Raw genomic sequence first — 22,570 nt, 5'->3', positions numbered from 1 at the left:
AGGGATCAAAGCTGAGGGTGACAAAGGGAGCCCAGGGTGTCAAGGGGATGTCCAGAGCATTGGGAGAGCTTGGAGTGAGGGCAGCCTTTGGGGTTCAGCCATCAGCTTCCTCCCTAGGAGCAGGAGAGAGATACAAAGAACCTCACCCTAGGGAACAGTGGGCAAGAGAAACGGATGGGAGCTCACCAATCTGACAAGCCGGCACATCCAAGACCCCCCGCAGCAAGTCCCCTAGGGGGCTGTTCTCGTCCAAGTGCTGTGGAAAGCAAAGCCCACCAATGGTCAGCATGGCTACTGCAGGTGTGTGAGGGGATATCTGTGTACATGGGACAAATACATCTTGTGGGTGTACCTGTGACTGCCAAATGCAGCACAGGTATATGGGAGACTACGAGCATGGCCACATGGGCTGTGTGACCAGTCCATGTGACAGGTGTCTGTGCATGCACGTGCATGCTTGGGACTGTGTGATGGGGGCATGCCAAGGAGAATCTGGGGACAGGGAATGCTGTTCCTCAGGTGGTTCTGGTCTTACCTCCCTCTCTGGCTCCAGGGCCACGGGGTTGACCATCTCTTCCACGTAGTTTGATGGGAACCACAGCTGCTTCTTCCCTCCGTAGTCCCCTCGCCACCTGTGGGAGCCATAGGGTGCTGACCTCCAGCAACCACCCCAAACTCCCATGAGGAGGGTATCCTTCGGTAGGGGCTCCCATGCCTAAGCCAGGCTGAGGCAGGCACTGCTGGTGCACACAGGAGACAAGCACATCACAAATGCATGTCTTTGGGGCCCTTGGACTCTGGGCCTACCACACCACTGGCTCACCAGCCTCCCTCTTGCTTCTCCACATTCTGGATGATGGCGCTCTTGGTGAAGGTCAGCTCATCCTCTCTCTGGGCCTTGTAGTCAAAGAGAGCTTTGACTGCACACTGCAGAGGTGAGAAGCACCAGTCAGAGCAGAAAGGCTCTCCCTGCCACTGCTGACCTGGGGCTTCACGTGCACACACACGTGTGCCTGGGCTTCCCAGCCTGGGATCAGGCCAGTGGGAGATGACACTGCCATCAACAGGCCCCAGTTATAGTTCTTGTTACTGCCCTGCAGGGAGGCTCCAGGACAGATATGATCAGAGAGGCAGGGCCTCTGCCAGTGAAGTACCTCAGGACCCAGGTGGAACCTTAAGCCCCACCCTGGGCCACAGGGAGAACCCTGAATCTGCTTCCAGGAGTCAGGGCTGGCAGGCCAAGAAGGCAGGGTCTACAGTTGCCCTGAATGCCTCCCTGGGACCTGGAAGCATATGGGGCCTGGATGGGACCCCACCACTCATCTGTGAAGTAGAAAGAAAAACCTCCTTCCAGATCCCCTGGCTGTAGAGGGGAGGGGGTGAAAAACAGGGCCCAGGCCTTTTTAGAGAAAAAGGCAAAACGAAAAAGAAACTGTGTGACAGAGCTCCATGAGGCTGGGGAATGAGTGGCCAGTGTGCCTCCCAGCTCCTACCCCACTGCTGCCCAGGGAGGAAACGGGGGTCATCCACAGGAGTTTTAAAGGGTCACTGCTGACCTAAAGCGTAGGGGCTAGGGAGTGGGTTGGCCCTGGAAGACCTGCGGTCGCTCACCAACCACACATCTCTCACAACCTCTTGGGCCTCGGAAAACCACAACCACCACTTCTCCATAAAGACCACAGATGGCCCAGAACACAGGAATGAAGCCCCAAGCAGCTAAGCAGCTGGGGACCCTCCCCAGCTTCCTGTGCCCAGAGGCCTGAGCTGTACCTTGAAAGTTGGCATAGGGTTTGCCTCTACATAGAAGCCAGGGTTGCGTCCCTCATACAGGGCCCCGTAGTCAGGCTCCTGGAAACAGGACACAATGGGATATGTTAATGCCCCAGAGCCTAGAGGTAGAAAGCAGCTACTGGTTTCCGCAGCAGCTTCCCTTTCCCCCAGTGCAGCAAACTTCCACCTGGCCTTATCAGGCCACCACGGCGGCCACCACCACTAGCACCTGGTCCACAGGGATCCTTCAACCTCAGTGGAGAAGGCTTCAGAGGCCTCAGGCGGGGTCTCACCCTTTCTTTTCTTCACATTCTTATACGTGAGGCCCAGTCCGGGATTCTAAAATCTCTCAGGTCCAAAATGCCCAAACTCCCAAGTATTTCTGAGCTATGTGCAGGTGGGCCCTTCACAGACTACCCATATTCAGTGCTTTAGTTCAGTGGCTCATTGGTTCACTGCTGAGCCCAAAGTCAGGAAGAGCCTTTCCACTCCCCACACTCCTCCTGCCACTCTGCTCTCCATCACCTGAGCCCCTGGTGCCAGTGGACAACAGGCCTCTCCCCAGCCAGCCCTGTCTACTGAGGACAGAAGTCTCTCAACTGATCTCCTGGTCCTAGACCCCTTTCTTCTGTCCAGAGCCCTTATGAGTCCTGACTTTTTCCCTCAGTGGTCTCACCTCCTGTGGCTCTGCCCTCCATACCATCCACCAGGAGGCTCCACAACTACTCTTGGGTAGCCTCTTCTTACCTGCCCTAGGACAGAGTCCAGGCCAAGCCCAGGCTGATGAGCTTCCACTGGGTGCACCTCTCCCAGTGTGAGCCCCAGAACCTCCTCACTCCTCACCCTGGCTCATGGGGAACCCACTGCTTATGTGCCTGTCCCCATCCTTGTAGACACTGCTCAGGTGTCCCCTCCTCCAGACACCCTCCTGGTACCCACACTGGCTCCCAGCTGGACTCAGGGGCCTTCCTATGAACTCCTACAACACCCTAGGCCTTGCTGTTACACATATCCAGATTATCCAGTGACTGCTAAGATTCTGGGTCTCTCCTGCCTCCCCTGCCATGCCCCGTCTACCACAGCCCCTCACAGCTGTGCCAATCTTCTCCAGCGCCTCCTCGTTGATGGGATAGCGCAGTTTCATCTTGCGGTATAGCGGGTGCTTCTCATAGTAGCTGATGAGGTCAACAAGGCTGTCGAACTCCGAGTTCCCTAGCATCACAGTCTGGCCCTCTTGCTGGACACGGCAATGCTTGATCTTGCCTTCAGCCCTTCACAAGGACAAAACAGTCACACAGGGTCAGGGCAGCTCAGACCCAAGCAAGGCCCCACAACCCAGGGCCACACCCCTCACCGGAAAGAGATGGCATATGAGTTGGGCTCATTCCGCTTCCGCACCAGGAAGGCCCCATCACGAGGGACACGCATCAGCATGTGCTCAGCCTGTGCTCTGGTCAGGCTCGCGTGGTACCACCTGAGGACAGGCAGAGTCAGGCCCAGCCAGCACCACCCATTGCCCTGCCCTGCCCACCCCCAGGTCCCTCCCTCACTCTTTGCTCTCGTGGGCATTCGTCTGTGGGACAGGCTCTGAAAGTCGCATCTCAAACTCATTGCAGCGCAGAGGCACCTGCTGGTAGTGTGTGATGAGGTCATAGAGGGAGTCAAAGACGAGGTTGTCTGTCAAGAAGAACTTGGGGGTCCCAGCATCTTGCCGTGAGTGGATACGGCAGTGCTGGACTTTCCCATTCCGCCTGTGGAAGACACAACGTGAGGGAGGCTGGGAGAAATAGGCCAGGGCCCCAAAGACCAAGTTCCACCCCAAATGAGGCACCAAGCCTCAAGGAGGGAGGCCAATCGCCTGAGGAGCTCAGGTGTGGGCAGTCGCACTGAAAGGCTTCAAATGAACTGAAAAGGGAGGGGTATGGTGGGGGGGTGAGAGAGAGAGAGAGAGAGAGAGAGAGAGAAATTTATGTTCCCTGTAAAGCATAATTATTGTCCTGGATCAAAGGCTCAAATGTTAACTGATTATCTCTGGGTGATGTCATGTCTGTGTACACACGCTGACTGAACATGTGAATCTGCATGGGAAGTGTTACCAGAAAGAGAGCGTGTAGTCGCCCACGAAGGTCTCACTCTCTCGCACGAGGAAGGAGCCGTCAGGGGCCCCGGTCTCGATGCAGTACTCAGTGAGCAGGCGCTCAGCGATGTGCCGCCCGTCACGCCCTGCCCCTAGCTTCCCATGGAACCACTTCTCATTGGAGTGCAGCTCTGTGCTGCTGCTGACCTGTCAGGGGAAGGCAACAGCAAAGACACTGGGACCCTGGCCCAGGCCTGACCTGGCCCAGCCCCAGACCTGAGCTGGTTCCTCACCTCCTTGGGCTCCTCCTCATCCTCGTTGCCCTGGTCACTGCTGGTCTCCTCAGAGTAGTAGATCTTGCTGCTGGTCAGAACGAAGTAGTGGGGATACCATTCCTGGAACGGACCAAAGAGGGACTTGTGAGCCAGGGTCCTCACACCCACTGGCCCACCACCCCCAGCCCGGCCCAGTCCCTCACGTGGTTCACAGGGTCCTCCAGGTAGAGGATGCCATTCTTGATGGAGTTGCTGATGTCGTTCTCAGAGTACATCATGGATGTAGGCACCTCCTCGTAGGCACTGCCCTCCGCCAGCTTCTTGTGCTGGAGGGGCAACCAGAACAGGGCAATGCAGACTCCAGTCATCACCCCACCTCCTCACCCAGGCTTAGGCCCAATAGCTGAAGCCATGGCCTGGGCAAGGCACTGAGAAGTGTGGGGCTTCCCCAATAAGCCCACCACCCCCACCTTGATGAGGATCTTCCTCTTAAGCTGGTTGGGTGAGGGGAGCCCATCAGCGGAGATCTCCACGGGCTTGGTGAGGAGTGTGTCCCCTAGCACCTTCTTGAAGTGCTGGGCCATGTTCCTCTGCTGGGCAATGCTGCAGTGGTCCTCAATGGACAGGATGACTGGGTACCTGCGGGGTGGGGGACAAGCACAGTGAAACAGATTCTGCAATTCTCTGGGGTCTGAGTAGCCCCTCACAGTGAGGTGTTGGGAGCCAAGGGCCTGGGGGCTTGTCTATAAAAACTATCCCAGGCCATAGCCACTGGCGGGGCAGCGGGGGTTCTACAGCTGTGGCAGCAGTGGAAACCAAAGGGTGGCCACTGATGCAGTCCCGAGCTGGCCCAATTATGGAGGCTGCTCAGCAGTGGAAGAAAAATGAGGCCAAAGAGGCCAGGAGAGAGAAGAAGCCTCCAAAGTTAGCTGTTAGAGCCCTGGTGAGCTAAGGGAGACCAGTGACCACAGTTTGAGCAGTAAACAGAATTGAAGGAATGGGATATAGGGAAGACAATCTCTTGGGCTGTGAGGGCAAAGGAGTTGGCAGGACACTAGCCTAAAGAAAGCAGGGCATGTTTCCTGAAGATGAGAAGAGCATGTGTTGTACAGTCTAAAGGGCCCATGAAAAAGAAAGTGGGCTCAACATGTAGGAAACAGAAAGTGTAACTTGGGAAGCAACAGCTCAAACAGGAAGCAGGTGACGAGGAGAGGCCAAGAGGAAGGACAAAGATGAAAGGCTGAGGGAGAGGGGACAGGGTATTCGAGGAGTCTTGCTGCCCTCTGTCCCTCTAGAATGAGAGAGCTGGAGCCAAGTTAACCCCTGGGTCCTCCAGCCTCTGACTCACTCTGAGGCCACAAAGGCATGCTCCTTGATGGTTTGCAGGACATCTGAGAACTTGATCTTGGTGGTAAGGGTGTGCCCATGGTAAATAACTGGCATCCCATCTGGGCCGTCCCAGCAGTCCACTGGGGAGCAACATCATCATGGTCAAGCGGGCAGGCCTCCCATCTTCCCTCCCCCAGCCCCGGACCCCACGCACACTCAATGCAGCGACAGCCCATCCGCAGGCAGCGAGCATAGGCTTCCAAGGAGGACTCACTGGAGAACTGGTCCCCGGTCAGGTACCTGGATAGGCAAGGAGAGGCATGTAGGTCAGATGGGCCCTCCTGGGAAGAAGCTGGGTGGGCCCAAAGGAGCCACACTCACGTGTTGTGTGAGGAAGAGATCCAATAGTGGGAAAGGGGGTTGTTCATGGTGTCCGGGCATACTGCATCCAGCTGCGAGTTCCACACACTATTCTCTTTGGAGAACAGGAAGGTGACAAACTGTCCAGGAACATGTGGAAGGGAAGAGAAAGTGAGTCCCTGCCCGGTCCAACCCAAGATGGTAGGTTGGGGGTAGGAGAGAGAGTGCTCTGTCCCAACTGGGGGTGGGCAAGATGCATAGTAGGTAGGAACAAGGTGGCATCCCTAAGAAGCGTCTAGCTCCTGAAGCCCAGGTGGGGTTCTGGTCACCCCTACCCATTCTCTTGACAAAAAATGGGTGAAATGTCGGACTCACCTCATCCAGGAAGAAGTATGGCTCCTCGATCTCTCGCAAGGGGTCTCGGAGGAAGCTGAGCATGAACTCCTGCACCTGGAGGCGATCAACAGCCCACAGCTCCTGATTGGGGTGGGGAGGGCAGGGAATGAGAGAAGCCTCCAGTCATTGATGAGCCCAGCACCCCCAACAACCTGACAGCCTGGGCCAATGTCAGCCCAGCCATACCCCCTGGTAGTCAAGAAGGAACTGCTGGAACTCAGGAAGGGACACTCGGCAAAGCTCCGGCCGCTCCCCAGCCCTGCAGGGAGAGAAGGTAAGCTAGCTAGCATGGTCAACAGACAACAAGGTGCCCCATGGGAGGCAGAACCCAACTCCCAGGCAGCACAGCTTCCCAGAATGGTCCAGCATGGTTCCCTACTCCCACTGCCTCCCACCTGGATCAGGAATCGCCCAGTGGCGAGATGAAGGGGGCCCAGGGAAAATCCCACCTCCCCACTCCAAACCAAACCTCAGAGTACTGGCTTCCAAGAAGGGGAGGTCCATCTGCAGAAAACAGAACCTGGTCAGGGCAAGAGCCCCTGGGAGGCCATGTGGGAAAGGGGCTAGTAAGAAGACAGGCTAGAGCAGCAGATGGGGGTAGGCCTCAAGAGGAGAAGAACTGGAGAAATGGCACCCAAAAGCCCCTAAGCAGGGCAGCAGGGCTGAGGCAGGCAGAGCTGGGGGGTGGGGTGGAGGAGCAGGGGCAGGGGTTGAGGGAGGGCAGGTGGCTCATGCACCGTCTTCTGGGCGCTGTACATGAGGCTGCGGTACAGCTGAGCAAACTGCCCGTAGGTGATGTCCCCGCTGCGCTGCTCCAGGTCCTGCATGGTATAGAGCGGGAGTGCCAGTCAGGCAGTCAGGGCCCCAGCTGCAGGGCTCTTGGCTTCCCCTGCCCCCAACTACAGACAGCCCTGGGGGGCACTTACCGTCAGCCGCTCTCGGAGGAAGCGCATGTTGGGGACCCGGTAGTTGACCTGGGACAGCATGTTCTTTAGGTCCTTGGCTGATATACTGAGAAAACAGGGACATCCCCAGTGGTCTCATCCAGCTTCTCATGACCTCTGACCTGTGGGTCGAGCCCACCTGGGGCTGGACAGGTAAACAACACTATTCTGGGAACCTGGAGTCCTGAGGGCGAGACTGGATCAGAACCCATGGGGTGACCAAGGTTAGTCCCTTCCTTTCTTTGGACCTCAGTTCCTCATCTGAGCAAAAAAAAAAAAAAAAAGCCTGTAATTCTGGCAAGGAAGATGTGAACAGATTCAGTAAAGTGGGTCAGGCATGGGAGGAAGAAAAACCACTCGCCAGGCCTCCCCTCCCACCGGCACTGCTCAGGCCTGTGCCAAGGTGGCAGTCAGCCCATCCAAGACAGAAGGCAGGGCTCACTCACAACTTGCCTGCTGGGGGCAGCATGGCAGCGGGTCCCTACCTGCTGCCCACTGGGATGCTGGGAGTTTGGTCCTCAGAACCCACTAACCCATGAAGGGGAGGGAGGAGGAGGTGCATGCTCCACCAAATACAATGACTGGCAACTGGGCACCTCCTCGGGCTAGACAGGGCCTGGCTCCAGGAAAGAAGCTCAGAGAACAAGCGCCCCTGCTCTCCAGGGGTGTCCTGCCCAGGATGTGAGGCTGGGGACAATGCTGGACCTGGCAACAGGATGGACAAGAAGGGGGAAGGGGGGCTTTCTCTCCTGGAAGGTGGTGTCAAGGAGGGGAGGGGAGGGTGGGGTCACCTCCTCTGAGCCGCAAGAGCCTGGGAGGAGGCACCAAAATTCCCCAAGGGGGCTGAGCGCCACACTGAGTGGATCAAACGCTGCGGAGGGAGGGCTGGCTCTGTACAGGTGCCACCTCTTCTGATCCTCAGTCACCCAGGAGGTAGGTGCTGTCAGGGTCCTTGTTTTCCAGTGAGGAAACAGAGGCCTTCTGGTTGCAACTGCCTGCATCACCAACCTTGCCCTCTGTGGTCTCTTTCCCATCAGCATATGAACAGCCTGGTACTTCTTCCACCAAAAACACCTGTCTTGCTCCTGCTTAGCTCTCCAAGTACTGCCCTCTTCTTTGCTCCCCGCCACAGCAAAACTCCTTGCAAGAGTCATATTGCTCCCTCTCATTCCCTTGAGCCCCTCACCACTTGGCTGACACTGCTCTTCTCACCATGTTAAACCCAAGGGTCAACGGTCAGATTTCACCACTGTCTTCTTCCTTTGGCTGCCAGAACTCAGCACTCTGGGGGTTCTCCTCTTACCGCACTATTTGTCCCCAACCCCTCCAGTCTCTAATATGGGGGTGGTCTGGGGTCAGCCACTGGACCCTGCCCTTTTCTTGGTCTGCTTGCCCCCTAGGTGATCTCACCCAGCCCTGTGGCTTTCAGTCTTATCTACATACTCCCAAGTTAAAATCTGCAGCCCCCACTGTGTATATACCTAAACTCAGTCTAACCACCTGCCTACTCAACATCTCTCCCTGAACAGCTAATAGGCATCAGAAAACTTAACATGCCTCAAAGTGAACCCCTGAGCTTCCCCCCAAATGGGCTCATCCCATGATCTTTTCATCTCAGTCAATGGCGACTCTGTTTTCCAGTTGCTAGAGCCAAAGAGCATACTATTATCCTCAATGCCTCTCAAACCCCAAAATCAATCTGTTAAGGACATTCTTTCTGGCTCTATCTTCAAAATACAACATGGCCAAAATCCAGCCACTTCCTACCATTACCATCATGATCCAAGCATTCTCATTTTTCACCTGGAGTGTGGAAACAGCTCCTAACTGAGCTCTCCACACAGCAGCCAGAGTGATCCTGAGTAACCCATCAGGTTACATCACTCCTTTCTTCAGAACCCTTCCATGGCTTCCCATTTCTTTCAGGTCAAAGGATCTCACCATGGTGTAGCACCCACACCATCTGGTCTTTGCTCCCCCTTCTCTCCTTGGCCCCTCTGGCTGCCACACCAGGCCTCAGAGCCATAAGCCTCAGGGCACCCTTCACACACTACTGGCCACCCTCACCTCCAGGACACCCAAAGGCAGTTCTACATATCCAGTCTCTGCTCACAGCGGCAGGGCATACAGCATGTGGCTGGCTCCTCTCACTAGCTCACACCAAGGCCACCAGAGGACTTTGTGCAGAAAGCTACATGTGGCAGAACCTTCTGCCCACCACCCTGGCCCCGCTTAAGGTCCCCTGGGTCCTCTGGCTCTCCAGGCAGCTAATTAGAGGGCTGGCTAAGGTTCTGGATGCCCATCCCCACCCTGCTGGGCTAGAGCCACGGCTCAGTACTTACCGATCCTCACGATTCCGATCCACTGAGTAAAACTGCTTCCGGAGCCACCTGGAGAAAGAAGCCTGAGGTGAGGGCCACTTCTCCATCTACGGCCAGGCCCGGGAGATGCCTGGGCACACAAAGGGACTGCTGTTCCTGTCCCCCTGGTCCCTAATGCTCCCAGCCCTAACCCCTTCAGGAGTGGTTCTTACCTCTCAATCTGCAGGGGTGTGGGTGCCTGCAAAGTATCCTCCATCAGCCAAGTTAAGCCCTTGATCCACATGTTCACTTCATCCTCAGATGTGGCTGTGAGCAAGGTATCAACAGCTGCACCGAGGGCACATACCTCCCACTGGGCAGGAATGAGCGGGCATTCCCCTAACTATCCCCTACCTTCTCCACCCCCTTGACTCCCACCTTGCAGGCTCAGCGTCTTCAGGCGGAATTCCATTCCATAGAGAATGACAAAGCAGTGTGACTGGTCCGGCCGGAAAGCGGGGTCCTCTTGATAGCGATCAAAGTCCCGTGAGGTCTTCCCTGGGCGGATCTCCTTGATTTCACGAATATCAACTAGGAGGTAGCAAAGAGGCCAAGATCAAGCTGGGCTCTCCCAGAGTCAATACCGAAAGGAGGGCAGCCTAGTTTCCTCATTCTTTTTTTTTTTTTTTTTTCTGAGACAGAGTCTCGCTCTGTCACCCAGGCTGGGGTGCAGTGGCCGCCGGATCTCAGCTCACTGCAAGCTCTGCCTCCCGGGTTTACGCCATTCTCATGCCTCAGCCTCCTGAGTAGGTGGGACTACAGGTGCCTGCCACCTCGCCCAGCTAGTTTTTTGTACTTTTTAGTATAGATGGGGTTTCACCGTATTAGCCAGGATGGTCTCGATCTCCTGACCTCGTGATCCGCCTATCTCAGCCTCCCAAAGTACTGGGATTACAGGCTTGAGCCACCGCACCCGGCCGGTTTCCTCATTCTTATGCTGTCTTTCAGGGAAGAACCCCAGAGGCAGAGCCAAGACCACTCAGTCACTCTGAGTAGTAAGAGGGCTGGGTTGAGTCTAGGGATAGGCCTTTGCTAAGTAAGGGCTGAGACGTCAGAGAGGCCTATATGGGGCAAAGGCAGTTCTGTGGGGTGTCCCTTCCCTATCTTTGTTCCCTCACTGAGACATTTTGACCTGCGAAAGAGCTGGACTCCAGAAGGAGAAATAGGGACCCAAGGCCCTATTTCATGAGGACCACTTCCTGAGATGAGGTACACACCAATCAAATCATAAAGTCCCAGAGGCAGGGCTGGGTAAGTCAAGATGGGCCTCGGGATCCCTGGGAAGTAGGCTCAGGCCCAGAGGACTGGTGCATCCCTGAAATGCCTAATTGCTTAAGACATCCCCACACAAGTCTCAGCAAAGGGCCTAATCCCCACCCCATCCCCTGACCAAGGCATCGGCTGTCCAAGAGCAGCAGTCATCCTGGACTGAGACCACCGTTTTGCCTGGGACCATTTCCTTATCTTAGCTATCCAAGGCCCTTGCATGCTCCCTTGGCCTTCACAGGGCATAGTCAGAGAGGTACAGGGGCTTGAATAGCTGATGACCTGCCTCAGCCACTAAAACTTGAGACAATGACAAGTTAACTCATTTAACTTCTCACAGTCTCAGTTTTACCACCTGTAAACAAAGGGTTTGACTGAGTTTCTCTAGAAGGCAGGGTGGTAGAAAAAACATGCACAAGCTCTGGGCGAGACTGGCTGAACTAAAATCCTAGCTCCACCTCACATCTATGTGATCTCAATAAAGTGACAGCTGCTCTGACCTCACTGCTACACTTGTGAAGAGAGTAGCATAAGAGAGTAGCATACAATAGCATCAGAAAGATGTTGGTAAGATCAAAAATTATAACAGCTAGAAACACTCAGCACTGTACATGGGATATGGAGGAAGCCCATCCAATGGACTCCTCTGTTCCCTCAGCAAAGGTACACAGGCTCTGACACACTCTCCAGCACAGGGAGGGGCTGCCCGCTGGCTGGAGGGCAGACATTCCAGCCCAGAAGTCACCAATTTAAGGTAGATTAGGTCAAAGGAAAAAAGCTTGGCTTAGCCAACAGCGATGACTTTCTTTGAGTATTCCCTAAGCTCTGAAGCCTCTTTAAATGCTCTAAACCCAGACTGGCCTGGTAACTTTGGAGCCAGATGCAGTGCCAGCATTTGTCTGGCCAGCCCCCACCCCATGAGCCCTTCCAGCCCAAACTGCACACCAACCTAGCTGGAATGTCCTAACAGCCCAACTCCCCCAGATGCTCTCTTCTTGTCCTGTCCCTCTAGCAACTGCCACAGAACTCCACATCTATCCCACCAGGAACAGTGGGCATTGCTTCTGGCCCTAACCCTAGATCCCTGACACATTCCTGGTTCTACCTGGAACCACCTGTCCCCTCAGCAAACCCCTCCAGCCTGTCCTCCAGCTGAGAGTCCTGCCTTTCCTGCTGTTTTCCCTGCCCCCAGTTCTCACCAATCAGCCATCCTTCCCCAGTCTTCTGGCTCTTCATAAAACATTATTCTGACCCCCTTAGACCTCATTTAAGCCCCTCCCGAGGCTGCCCATTGCCAGTCTAAGGAGAACAAACACCTTCTATGGCCTTGAGGGCTCTTTGTGACAGGGCTCAGGAATTTACCTCCCCAGCTTTTGCCCTCTCACCCTCTCTGCTCCATCCGCACTAAGCCATACCTAGGGCAAGAATAGCTGTTGCTTCCTATCCCTATTTCATCTTGATTCCTAGTCTGGAAATGTCCACCTCCCAGGCTCCCTTCTCTTTCACCAAGGGCCCAACTGAGAAGTTTCTTCCTGTGGTACTCATACACTTGACGCCTCTTGTATACAAACATGTACATACATTGCTCATACACTTAAGGCCAGGCAGGACCCCTCCAGGGCTTGCTTAATGACTGAAAGAAGAAATGAAAAAAGCAGGTACACGGGCAGAGGGAGGGAAAATCAAATAGGGATAGTAAAAAAAAAAAAGAATAGTTATACTCAGGTAGAAATAGAGGCAGGGAGAACTGGGCCATAAAAGACCTAACCGAGAACACAGGGCTTCCAAGGACAGAAGGAGGAGCTTCCATCAGGGGAAATGGCTAGATCAGAAACTGCAGAACAACCACAAACTCTGTCTTTTGAAACAGAAACCAGTCTGCTCTTTCCGGTGTGGAGCTGCTGTCATCCCCCTCCCACACCTTCTTGCAAAGGTGAGTGTGACTGTACACACACACACACACACACACACACACACACACACACACACACAGAGTCAACAGGCCTGTACTCCTGCGCATATTTCCATTGAGATCAGTTGAAGGCAGAACAGGTGCCTGAGATAGGGACCAGGTGGGCACAGTGCAGCTCCAGGTCAGGCATCCAACGCTCCCAAGTTCCTGTTGGCCACACCTGGTCCCTTGTACTATCTTCCATAAGGAGGCACCAGCCTGGTCCTGGCAGCACAGTGAGATGCTCTACTAGGTTCTTGAAAGCCACATCCTGTGCTACCTCCCAACCTCACCCCTCATCCTCCTGCCTCCCAGAACAAATATGGCAGCATCTTCTTTCCTGAGAGAGCCAGGGCTGGTCCCCAGGAATTCACGAGACTCCCCAGAGAGGAATGGCCTCTGCCCTGGTTGCAGGTGAGAGAGAGACTGATCCAGTCTGGCACAGTCTGGGTTAGACCTCCCTGCCATTAGTCAGGAGGGCAGGAAAAGAGACCTTCCCAGAACTTGGGAGCTTGAGAAGGGGAGTACTACTTAGGGGAGTAGGAGAGTCACACCTTATATCCAGAAATCCATGACCTAGCACTCCTCTCCAACTCAGAACCATGAGAGAACAACATTCAGGGGAACTCTGGGGGAAAAGAAAAGCCAGGGGTACTAAGAGGCCCTCACTATGAAGAAGATGGGGCAGTGAGAAGGAGGAACTCTTTGAGAACAAGGGCAGGATCCCCCAAGTAGCAGCCCAGAGGCCTGATGTGTAGCATGACGACAAAGGCCTAGTGCCCAGGCTCACCTTGACCCAAGAGGGCCCAGCCCATCAGGGCTGCAGCATATTCACTTTGCCCAGCACCAGGTCCCCAGGCCCATAGCGACAGCTGCCCAGGCTTCAGGAATGGCACCATGTCCCCAAGCCCACAATGAATGCTGCCTGGGCATTACCATTTCAAAAGCAGCTATGGTAGACAGTGACAAGATAAGCTGCTTGGAGCAGTGAGGGGGATTTAGTCCCTTATATTTAATTGCCTACAAACTCTCATGAAGAAACAGACTGTCTTTCTTGAGGGGCTCTGAAGTAGTGACGGACCACACACACCTGTGCCTGGCCTGTATATCACATGTCAGCTCAGAGGACTGAGAACCTTCTCACAAGCCAGGCTTCCCAGTGCCCGAGGCGGAATTCTGGGAGCCTTGCTCTGTTCCCTGCCCTGGTGAAGATCTGCCTTCTCCTGCTCTTTGAATAAGCCTTCCCTGACCATCCCCTTCCCAGCTTAGTGAGGAGAACCACACAGCTCTTAAGCTCTAGCTATGAGACCCTGGCAGTCCCTCACTCTTTCGTCCTCAGTTTCCCCATCAGGAAACTGGAAATTCCTCTTCCCTCACATGGTTGCTGTGGGGGCCATGCTGGGAAGTGCTGGTAATAGAGAAGTCTGGAGACAGCCCACCTGTCTGTGTGCCTAGTGCCATTGACATGGAGCCTACAAAAGCTGACAATAGTAGAGACAAATAAGGCCACTTGCCAGGGCCCCACTAGGTGCAAACCCAAACTTAGGTGAAATAAAGCTGGTCCATGAAGAGAAGAATACAAGCAGCTATTTCCCCAGCTCAAAAAGAAGTCTGGGCCGGGCGCGGTGGCTCAAGCCCGTAATCCCAGCACTTTGGGAGGCCGAGACGGGTGGATCACGAGGTCAGGAGATCGAGACCATCCTGGCTAACATGGTGAAACCCCGTCTCTACTAAAAAATACAAAAAACTAGCCGGGCGAGGTGGCGGGCGCCTGTAGTCCCAACTACTTGGGAGGCTGAGGCAGGAGAATGGCATAAACCTGGGAGGCGGAGCTTGCGATGATCTGAGATCCGGCCACTGCACTCCAGCCTGGGCGACAGAGCGAGACTCCGTCTCCAAAAAAAAAAAAGAAGTCTGGCAGGGATGGGGGCAATGTATGGGGAGAAGGGGGACTCTTATGGACTTGTGTACAGATAAGCATATGCAGACATGCTGCTTCCTGAGCCTGCAGTGCCCCACCTGCACACTCACCAATAGTCTGAGGCATGTGCACCCCCAAAGATCAAGTTTCAAATCCTGGCTCCAAGCATATAGCGAGGCCTTGGCAAGTCTGCAGTCCTCTCTGTTTCATCATAAGATGAAGGATTTCATGGGAGTAGACACACAACAGACCCTTACTTGTAGGCACACTACCTCACAGATACCCACATAGGAAGGTCAGCCTTGGCCTGCCCTACCACGCCCAACCTCAAATTCATTTGTGTTTTGTTTTCTGGGCAGAAGGAAATGTGCCTGCTGCCTGGCACCTGGGGCCAGCTCTAAGCATTGAGGCAAAATGCCACAAGACTGAATTTGTAAAATAAAAGCTATGAGGCCAGGGAGACTGGGAAAGTCAATGTTCCTTTTCCATCTCTTCCCTCTTCTCCCCTCCCTTCTCAGCCCAGGGACAGACTCCTGGCCTAATACCACAGATATTAGAGACCAGCAGTTACTCAGAGCGGAGCTTCTGGGCCATGCAGTCCTGGAGAGCATCCACCTTTTGGACATGCCAGTAATGGCAGTTGCTTTCCCTTTAAAAGGAGCCTGTTTCCTCACCTGAGCCACCCTATGCCCAAGCACTCTGGGAGCTGTGAAGCTATACAACCCTCAGGGCCAGCTGAGAACCTGCCTCTGCAGGAGAGTAAACCCCCATCCTGGGACAGCACCCAATCCACTGACTGGGGAGACAGGGTGCTGTCAAAGGGACAAGCTATATGGTGGGCAGCCAGTCTGGAACCTGGGGAAGGGAGAAGACAATAACCACAGAGGACCCATCTGTGCGCCTGGCTCTTCTGAAGGTAAGGCTGCTTCCTGTCTTTGACTCCCACCCCAACTCCCCTGAGACATCAGGCCAAGTTGCAGGCCTGTCACCAGCTCCCCTCCTGTCCAGTAAAGTGGGATAACCACCCTGTCTGGCCACCACAGGGATGTGCATAAGGGCAGTATTCCTGTTGCCCAGACAGAGTTCAAGGACAGTGGAAACCCTAGGGAAGAGAAAGAGAAGAGCAAAGGCAGGGCTCCTCAGAGCGCAGCCAGTGAGAGCCAGCCAATCCTGCCCTAGGGGAAAGGCACATGGCAGACCCTAGAAGGGGGAGACGGAGCCCAACCATCAAATCCAAGACCCTAAATTAGACCTAATCTTCTTGTTGGAACCTGTGTCCTAGTGTCCCCTGTGCTCAAAAAATCCACTTTCAAATAGCCCCACAGAGGTTCCCCAAATTTATAAGCTTGTTAACCACTCATCAGGCAAAAAGGGTGTAGAGAGGTATTATGAGCAAAAGCACTGGCAAGGTGGGCAGGAGGCCTGGACCCATCTCTCTGAGCCTCATTTTCTTCATTTGCAAAACAGAATCACCACTCCTGGCACCTCCTTCATTGGACTACAGTGAGATGCCAACGAGGTTAGAGATACAAAAGTGATTTAATCAGAAAGGGACAGGAGGACATACTGAAAACTAAACCCACCAATTGATGAAGATATGGCCAAGAAAACCGTAACAAAAAGTACCCCAAATTTCTGAACATGAAACAAGCTTTCACTGAAATATTTCTCTGGGTCTGGGTGTCTCGCCCTGTTGCCCAGGCTGGAGTGCAGTGGTGCAATCTCGGCTCACTGCAACTTCCGCCTACAGGGTTCAAGTAATTCTTGTACCTCAGCCTCCCAAGTAGCTTGGATTACAGGAGCACGCCACCTTGCCCAGCTGATTTTTGTATTTTTAGTAGAGCACCATGTTGGCCAGCTGCTCTCAAACTCCTGAACTTCAGTGATTCACCTGCCTTGGCCTCCCAAAGTGCTGGGATTAGAAGCATGAGCCACCATGCCCTGTCTGAAATATTTAAGAGAGGGTTTACCCTTTATAAAGTGCATACGCTCACTTTAGAAGGCTGACGCAAGAGGACTGCTTGAGGCCAGGAGTTCAAGACCAGTCTGGATAACAGAGGAAGACCCCACCTCTGCAAAAAATAAAAATTAAAAAAACTTAGCTAGACATGGTAGCACATGCCTGTACTCCCAGCTACTTGGGAGGTGGTGGGAAAGACCACTTGAGCCCAAGAGTTTGAGGCTGCAGAAGAGTAGGAAGCTCTATGAGCTATGACCACAGTACTATACTCCAGCCTGGCCAACGAAGACCCTTTCTCTAAAAACACAAAGCAAAAACACAAAACGCGAAGTGTGTAAGCTAATTGATGTAAATGGTAGCAAAAATTATCCATTTAAACAAGCGTGGAGTAAAGAAATTTTATAACTTAAAAAAACTGCAACTCATAGTAAGTATGAAAGGTCTCTTTAAAATCTAAGGAGCTTGAAAGAGGTAAGAGAAGATTTCCTGGACAGGTTCCTTCCCTTCTGGGGGTTTTTATTGCCCCTACCTGTGGGCTGTGGACCCCAGAACCCCTCAAGGCCTGTGTGCCCCACTCTGCAGAGAGCACTGGAGGAAGGCAGCAAAAGCCCAGCCCTCCTCAAAAGGGTCCAAGTTCAATTAACACAACATAGACCCCAGCCCACGTCTCCCTATACTCCCTCCTGCCTCAGTCTGTGCACAAGCCACTCCCACCTCCTCACTTAAGCCCCCACCAGGCCCAGGCCAGAGGCACACTAGGTGCCCCCTCCTCCCTTGTGTGTCACCACTTGTCACACCTACTGGTGCTTCCCTGGTGTCTTAGGCCACTGGCCTATGAGCTTCTCCAAGGAAGAAACCACATTTGACTCTTCTCTCCATTCCCTACCAGTCCAACACAAACCCAGGGCCTAGAGAGGCCTCAAAATGTTTAGAGTACTTAAGAGCAGGAGTAAACACATGGGAGTTAGATTCCAGAGCTAATTATCTAACAGGCAGCAAAGGCCACAGATGCTCAAACATGGTACCAGAAAGATGGTATCAAGGATGACTTCCTGGAAGAGGTGGCACAGTGGGCCACAGAGGCTGTGGGGCTACAACAAATACTGAAAATGCAGTGGTCAGTGAGGTAACAATGAGAACAGAAAAAGAAGGAGCAGGCACAGTTGAGGGCAATGTGACCCCTGGGTGGCATACAGTCTGGAAACACTGGGAGGTCCCTACACAAAGATTCCTATAGCCAGTGGGAACCATGGGAAGCCAACAGAGCTTTGGGAAAAACAGAACAGTAAAAGCAGCAGGATGCTGAGCACTCACGCCCTGCTGGGCCCTAAGCCAAGACCACCAGGAGATTTAGGAGAGCAGTCCCAGGGGTCAGAAGAGGTGTGTAGATCTTCTCCAAAATGACCTCTCACCAATCACCCTCTCCACATGTAGCATGTGGCAAACAGATGAGCCCCTCCCAGTTCCCCACTCCCGTACCAAAGAAAATACACAGCCCAGACCTAGGAGAGCATTAATGGAGCTAAGCCTTCTCCACCAGAGGATGCTGCAAGATGGACAAAGAAAAGTTCCAGCAGAAGTGACTATCATCTGGGCCACTTCTGGCCCCCTACCTCAGTCACCCCTCCTCAAGTTCCTATACAACTCCCTGTGGGGTAGGGCAGACACTGCACTACAGGTCCCCCTTCACAGGGAGCCAGAGGCACAGGGGCTCTGCACCCATCAGGACTATACGGCTTTGGCAAGGTTTTTGCAGCTCTGAAGGAAAAGGATGGAGGTAGCCAAAGAAGAGACAAAGATAGAACCTGGACACAGGTGGGAAGAAAGCCTGATGCAGTAGTAGCCAGGCCACAGGATGGTCAGCAATTCCCAAGCTGGCTGTGTATGCCCAAGCCTGTGGAAAGAGTGAGAGTTCTCCTCTCCCTCTCATTCCTCTCTCTTCCTGAGATTATAATATTCCTCCTTCTGCCTCTCAGTAGAAACATACTCACAAATCTGAGGTTTCCCTGAGCACATCTGGCTGCCACCAAAGGAAGGCCAAAGTGGAGGGGTGGGTAGCTATCCATTTCCAATTTACAAACAAGGATCTGGGTTCAGGGACTTCCGGGGTCACAGGGTTATATGGCAAAGGGAAGGAAGGTGATGGTGGGTGGGGCTTACTGTCCTTCCCACTCCTGTGCGGCAGTTGCCTTCAAACCAGACCCATGGGCAGCGAGTTGGACAAGCTTCGTCTAGATTCTAGACAAATCTCTTTGAAACAATGAGGAAACAGAGGGTCCAAAGGGTCTTGTCATGGTCATATGGTGAGTCATGGCAGAACTGGGACACTCTGCAGTGTCCCCACAGCAGCTGCTATCTCCGACACTAGGTATACAGAGACACACAGAGCAGCCATAGCCAGCCTTTGTACCATCCAGGCAGGCAGCCCTCTTCCCTAGGACTCTAAATTAATTTTACCTATTTCAGAGGTATTAACAGAATCTAAAGGAAGGAAGGGAAAGGAGGTCCCACCCAGCTAAATCAAAGCTGGAAGAGCACTCAACAGTGATCTATTTGGCTTATTCAGTCATTCCATCATCTGATCAAATATTTATCAGGCATCTATCTACTTCATGTCAGTCCCTGGGCTGGGTCCTAGGGAAACAGAGATCAATAAGGCATTTGAGTTCCTGCCTTTGAGAAAACCCCTGCCTGATGGAGGAAACAGATGGGGAAGCAGATAACTATGAGGTAATGCAAAAAGTAGAACAACAGGGACGTGTCTGTGGAGCCGAGTGTGTGTGTAGCAAAGTCTTGGAGTGCTCTGTAAAAGGTAAGTCTGGAGGGCTGACAAGCACACATTGGGCAGAGGGGTTCATGGAAAATAAGACAGCGGTGCAGGAGTCCACTACGTTTCACAAACAGGGCATTCAGAGTATCATGGATGAGAAGGGAGGGAAGATGGCCTATACCAACCTTGACTGCCACAGTAGGGAAAAGTGGCTTTCCCCAACTTTTCTGCACAAGCCCAGAAGATTCTCCAGGCACAGCCTTCTGGGTCAGTAGTTTAGTGTGCTCCAAACTCTGCCTCCCTTGCAGACTGATGCTGCCTAAGTTCTTTCTAGACGGCCTGTGTATGCCAGGCTCCTGGCTATAGGAGAGAGACTGGGGACCCACCAGGGCCATGTCTCAGGAATGCCCAGGACCAAAAAAGTCCCTCACAAATTGCTCCCCCACATAGTATACTCAGGCTACTTGGAGAACCAGAGCACTGGGTATAAGTCACTTTTAAATTTTTTCTTTATATTTTATAGACGTAGGGTCTCGCTATGTTCCTCAAGCTTGCCTCAAACTCCTGGCCTCAAGTGATCCTCTCGTCTCGGCCTCCCAAAGTGCAAGGATTACAGGTGTAAGCCACCATGCCTGGTCCATAAGTCACTCTGTTGTCCAGGCTGGAGTGCAGTGGCACCACCAGGGCTCACTGTAGCCTCTACCTCCCCAGATGCAGATGATCCTCCCACCTGGGCCTCTTGGATAGCTGGGACTACAGGCAAACCAGGACACAAGGCTAATTATATTTTTTGCAGAGATGGTGTTTTGCCATGTTGCCCAGGCTGTTTTTGAACTCCTGGGCTCAAATGACTCGCCGGTCTTGGCCTCCCAAAGAGCTGGGATTACAGGCATGAAGAACCGTGCCTGACCCATCGGTCACTTATCTATGATCCTCCTTCCTGATCCCTCAGAGCAATCAACACGGGTGATCACACCCTCTCTCCTTGAAGCTCTGCCCTTGATTTCTCCTGCACAACCTTGCGTGGTTGTCATGATTCTTTGTGAGCTACAGGCTTACCTGCATTTAGCAATGGCTTTGGTCAAGGTTCAGGCCAAGGTACTCTCTTCCAGTGCTCTGCCTTCTTCCTCTTCCAGTGTCAGCCATGCCCACACCCTTAATTACCTCCTATGTACAGATAATTCACAAACAGGTCTCTAGCCTAGTCCTCTCCTCTTAAGCTTCAGATCCTTCAATTCAGCTGCCTACTTGCTATCTCCACTCTTTATCTTGAAACACCTCAAAGGCAACCCCTCAAAACCAAACACTGTCTTCTCTCACCAGAACTCAGGCCTCCTGCCATACCCCCTGGGTCAGCTAAGAGCATCACCATTCAAACAGGTACCCAAAATCCAAACTTCAGACTGATCCTTCGCATCTCCTTCTCTTTCACCAACCCCCATTCCAGCCCTCTGACAAGTCTTACTGGCTTTATTATTCAAAATTAACCATATATTCTGAGCACCTACATGAGAGACATTAAACTAGGTACTTGGAATACAACTACCTCAAGGAGCTTGAATGTGGAAGGAAAAATTAGATATGAGTATTATGTTAGATACCTTAAGTTAAACAGAGTCCACAGACAAATACTATGAGAAGCTGAGAAGTAGAGGATGAAGTAGTTACTACCTCTGATGGGTGGGAAGAGACAATGAGCAACAGCAGCATCTGGCATCCTAACACTCATTTCTTGCATATTTACTTTGCATAGACACTGTGTAAAGCTCTTGATAAGATTGCCTTACAAGGATAAAAACTGCCTTATATTTTATTCTTGCAAGTAACACTATGAAGTAGGTATGAGGATCCCCGATTCCCGAGTGAGGAAACTGAGCACAAAGAGGTTATTTAACTTACCTAAGGTGGCAGTTGGTGAGTGGCAAAGCCAACAATACTTCAAAGCCAAGACTGCCTGTACCCTAGACATGTGCTCTGTAATGCCTCAGAATCCTTGTTGGAAGTGGCCAAGCAGGGCCAGCACAGACAGAAGGGGAGGATGGAGAGGACTCCAGGTTGCGTGGTACACTCCTGCTTCACGGTATACATTACGGGAGTGGCCGTACATGTATTTTAAGGCCATCTGATTGTCTTCTCTATTAGAGTGCAAACTCCTTGAGAGACTGCACCATGTCTGTCATCTTCAATGCCCCGTGCCTACCAGGAACTTAATAAGGTTTTGGGGACCTTATTCAAGAAAAATATAATGAAAGCATCACTGCTATACAACCTGTTCCTGCTCACTAGATAAATGAGGCCCTACTGACCACAGCCCAGCATATCTCCAAGTCTCTCTCTGCTGCCCTGTCTGTATAGAGCCCTCTCACAAGGGAGAGGAAATGGAATGGGTTGGGAGAAGAAATAAAAATCTGGGGTCTCCCTCCTACAAGGAAACAATAGGGGCCTAGGACTCATAGTGGTGGAGGAAGCATCAGAGCAACAGGGGCTGAGGTAGGGAGATGAGTGGGAGAGGGAGAATAGAGGCCTTCCCCTCTGCCACTCCCTGAACCCCATGATGTCTCACCACCCCAACCTTGGCTTCTGCCTCTTTGGTTTCTGTGTTACTGCCACCTCTTGGACAGTAAATGTGGGTTTAGTCCTTAAGCCTCCAACAGAGTAAATCTGTGGGGTTAGAGACGTTCTAAATAATGACTGGAAGTCATCAGGTCAGAGGCCTGCTTGCTGAGACATCCTGCTTCATTCAACAGAATCCATTAGGCTCTCCTGTTTTAGAGCTGCTTGACCCAGCCGCCAAAGCAACTGGCTGCACTCCCTTTGGGCCATGCCAGCCCAAGCCAAGCCACTCTCCTGTCCCCTTTTTGCTTCCTGGGAAATAGGGCCCCAGTGAGTGATCTAGTCTCTGACCTCACTCCAAGGTGCCAGGGATCTCATTCACTCACTGCCTGCCCAGAAAGCCCAGCTTAAATTCTTTTTTTTTTTTTTTTTTTTTAAGAGACAGAGTCTTGCTCTGTTGCCCAGGCTAGAGTGCAGTGGCGCGATCTTGGCTCATTACAACCTCTGCCTCCTGGGTTCAAGCAATTATCCTGCCTCAGCTTCCCGAGTAGCTACCACGCCTGGCTAATTTTTGTATTTTTAGTAGAGATGGGGTTTCACCACCTTGGCCAGGCTGGTCTTGAGCTCCTGACCTCGTG

At 52.9% G+C, this 22,570-nt stretch overlaps 1 protein-coding gene across 2 annotated transcripts in view; it reads right to left on the bottom strand.

Moving 5' to 3' along the window:
- PLCG1 (phospholipase C gamma 1) overlaps positions 1-22,570 on the bottom strand; it is a 39,496-nt gene that overhangs the window by 5,990 nt on the left and 10,936 nt on the right. For both annotated transcript variants that reach the window (XM_010375952.2, XM_010375953.2), the window contains exons 3-24: positions 9,890-10,042; positions 9,685-9,778; positions 9,494-9,541; positions 7,134-7,218; positions 6,945-7,028; positions 6,677-6,711; positions 6,394-6,466; positions 6,187-6,288; positions 5,833-5,951; positions 5,666-5,751; positions 5,471-5,591; positions 4,593-4,761; positions 4,326-4,448; positions 4,141-4,242; positions 3,867-4,054; positions 3,321-3,521; positions 3,125-3,244; positions 2,861-3,041; positions 1,771-1,848; positions 824-927; positions 536-632; positions 187-256 (exon numbers count right to left, since the gene is read on the bottom strand). In XM_010375952.2, the coding sequence (XP_010374254.1) occupies positions 187-256; positions 536-632; positions 824-927; positions 1,771-1,848; positions 2,861-3,041; positions 3,125-3,244; positions 3,321-3,521; positions 3,867-4,054; positions 4,141-4,242; positions 4,326-4,448; positions 4,593-4,761; positions 5,471-5,591; positions 5,666-5,751; positions 5,833-5,951; positions 6,187-6,288; positions 6,394-6,466; positions 6,677-6,711; positions 6,945-7,028; positions 7,134-7,218; positions 9,494-9,541; positions 9,685-9,778; positions 9,890-10,042 (2,433 nt within the window). The remainder of the gene's footprint in view (positions 1-186; positions 257-535; positions 633-823; positions 928-1,770; positions 1,849-2,860; positions 3,042-3,124; positions 3,245-3,320; positions 3,522-3,866; positions 4,055-4,140; positions 4,243-4,325; positions 4,449-4,592; positions 4,762-5,470; positions 5,592-5,665; positions 5,752-5,832; positions 5,952-6,186; positions 6,289-6,393; positions 6,467-6,676; positions 6,712-6,944; positions 7,029-7,133; positions 7,219-9,493; positions 9,542-9,684; positions 9,779-9,889; positions 10,043-22,570) is intronic.

This window comes from Rhinopithecus roxellana, chromosome 13, assembly GCF_007565055.1.
Source record: "Rhinopithecus roxellana isolate Shanxi Qingling chromosome 13, ASM756505v1, whole genome shotgun sequence".
Taxonomy (NCBI): domain Eukaryota; kingdom Metazoa; phylum Chordata; class Mammalia; order Primates; family Cercopithecidae; genus Rhinopithecus; species Rhinopithecus roxellana.
The sequence above is the reverse complement of the archived record's forward strand: the minus strand, read 5'-3'. Positions and strand labels throughout refer to the sequence as shown.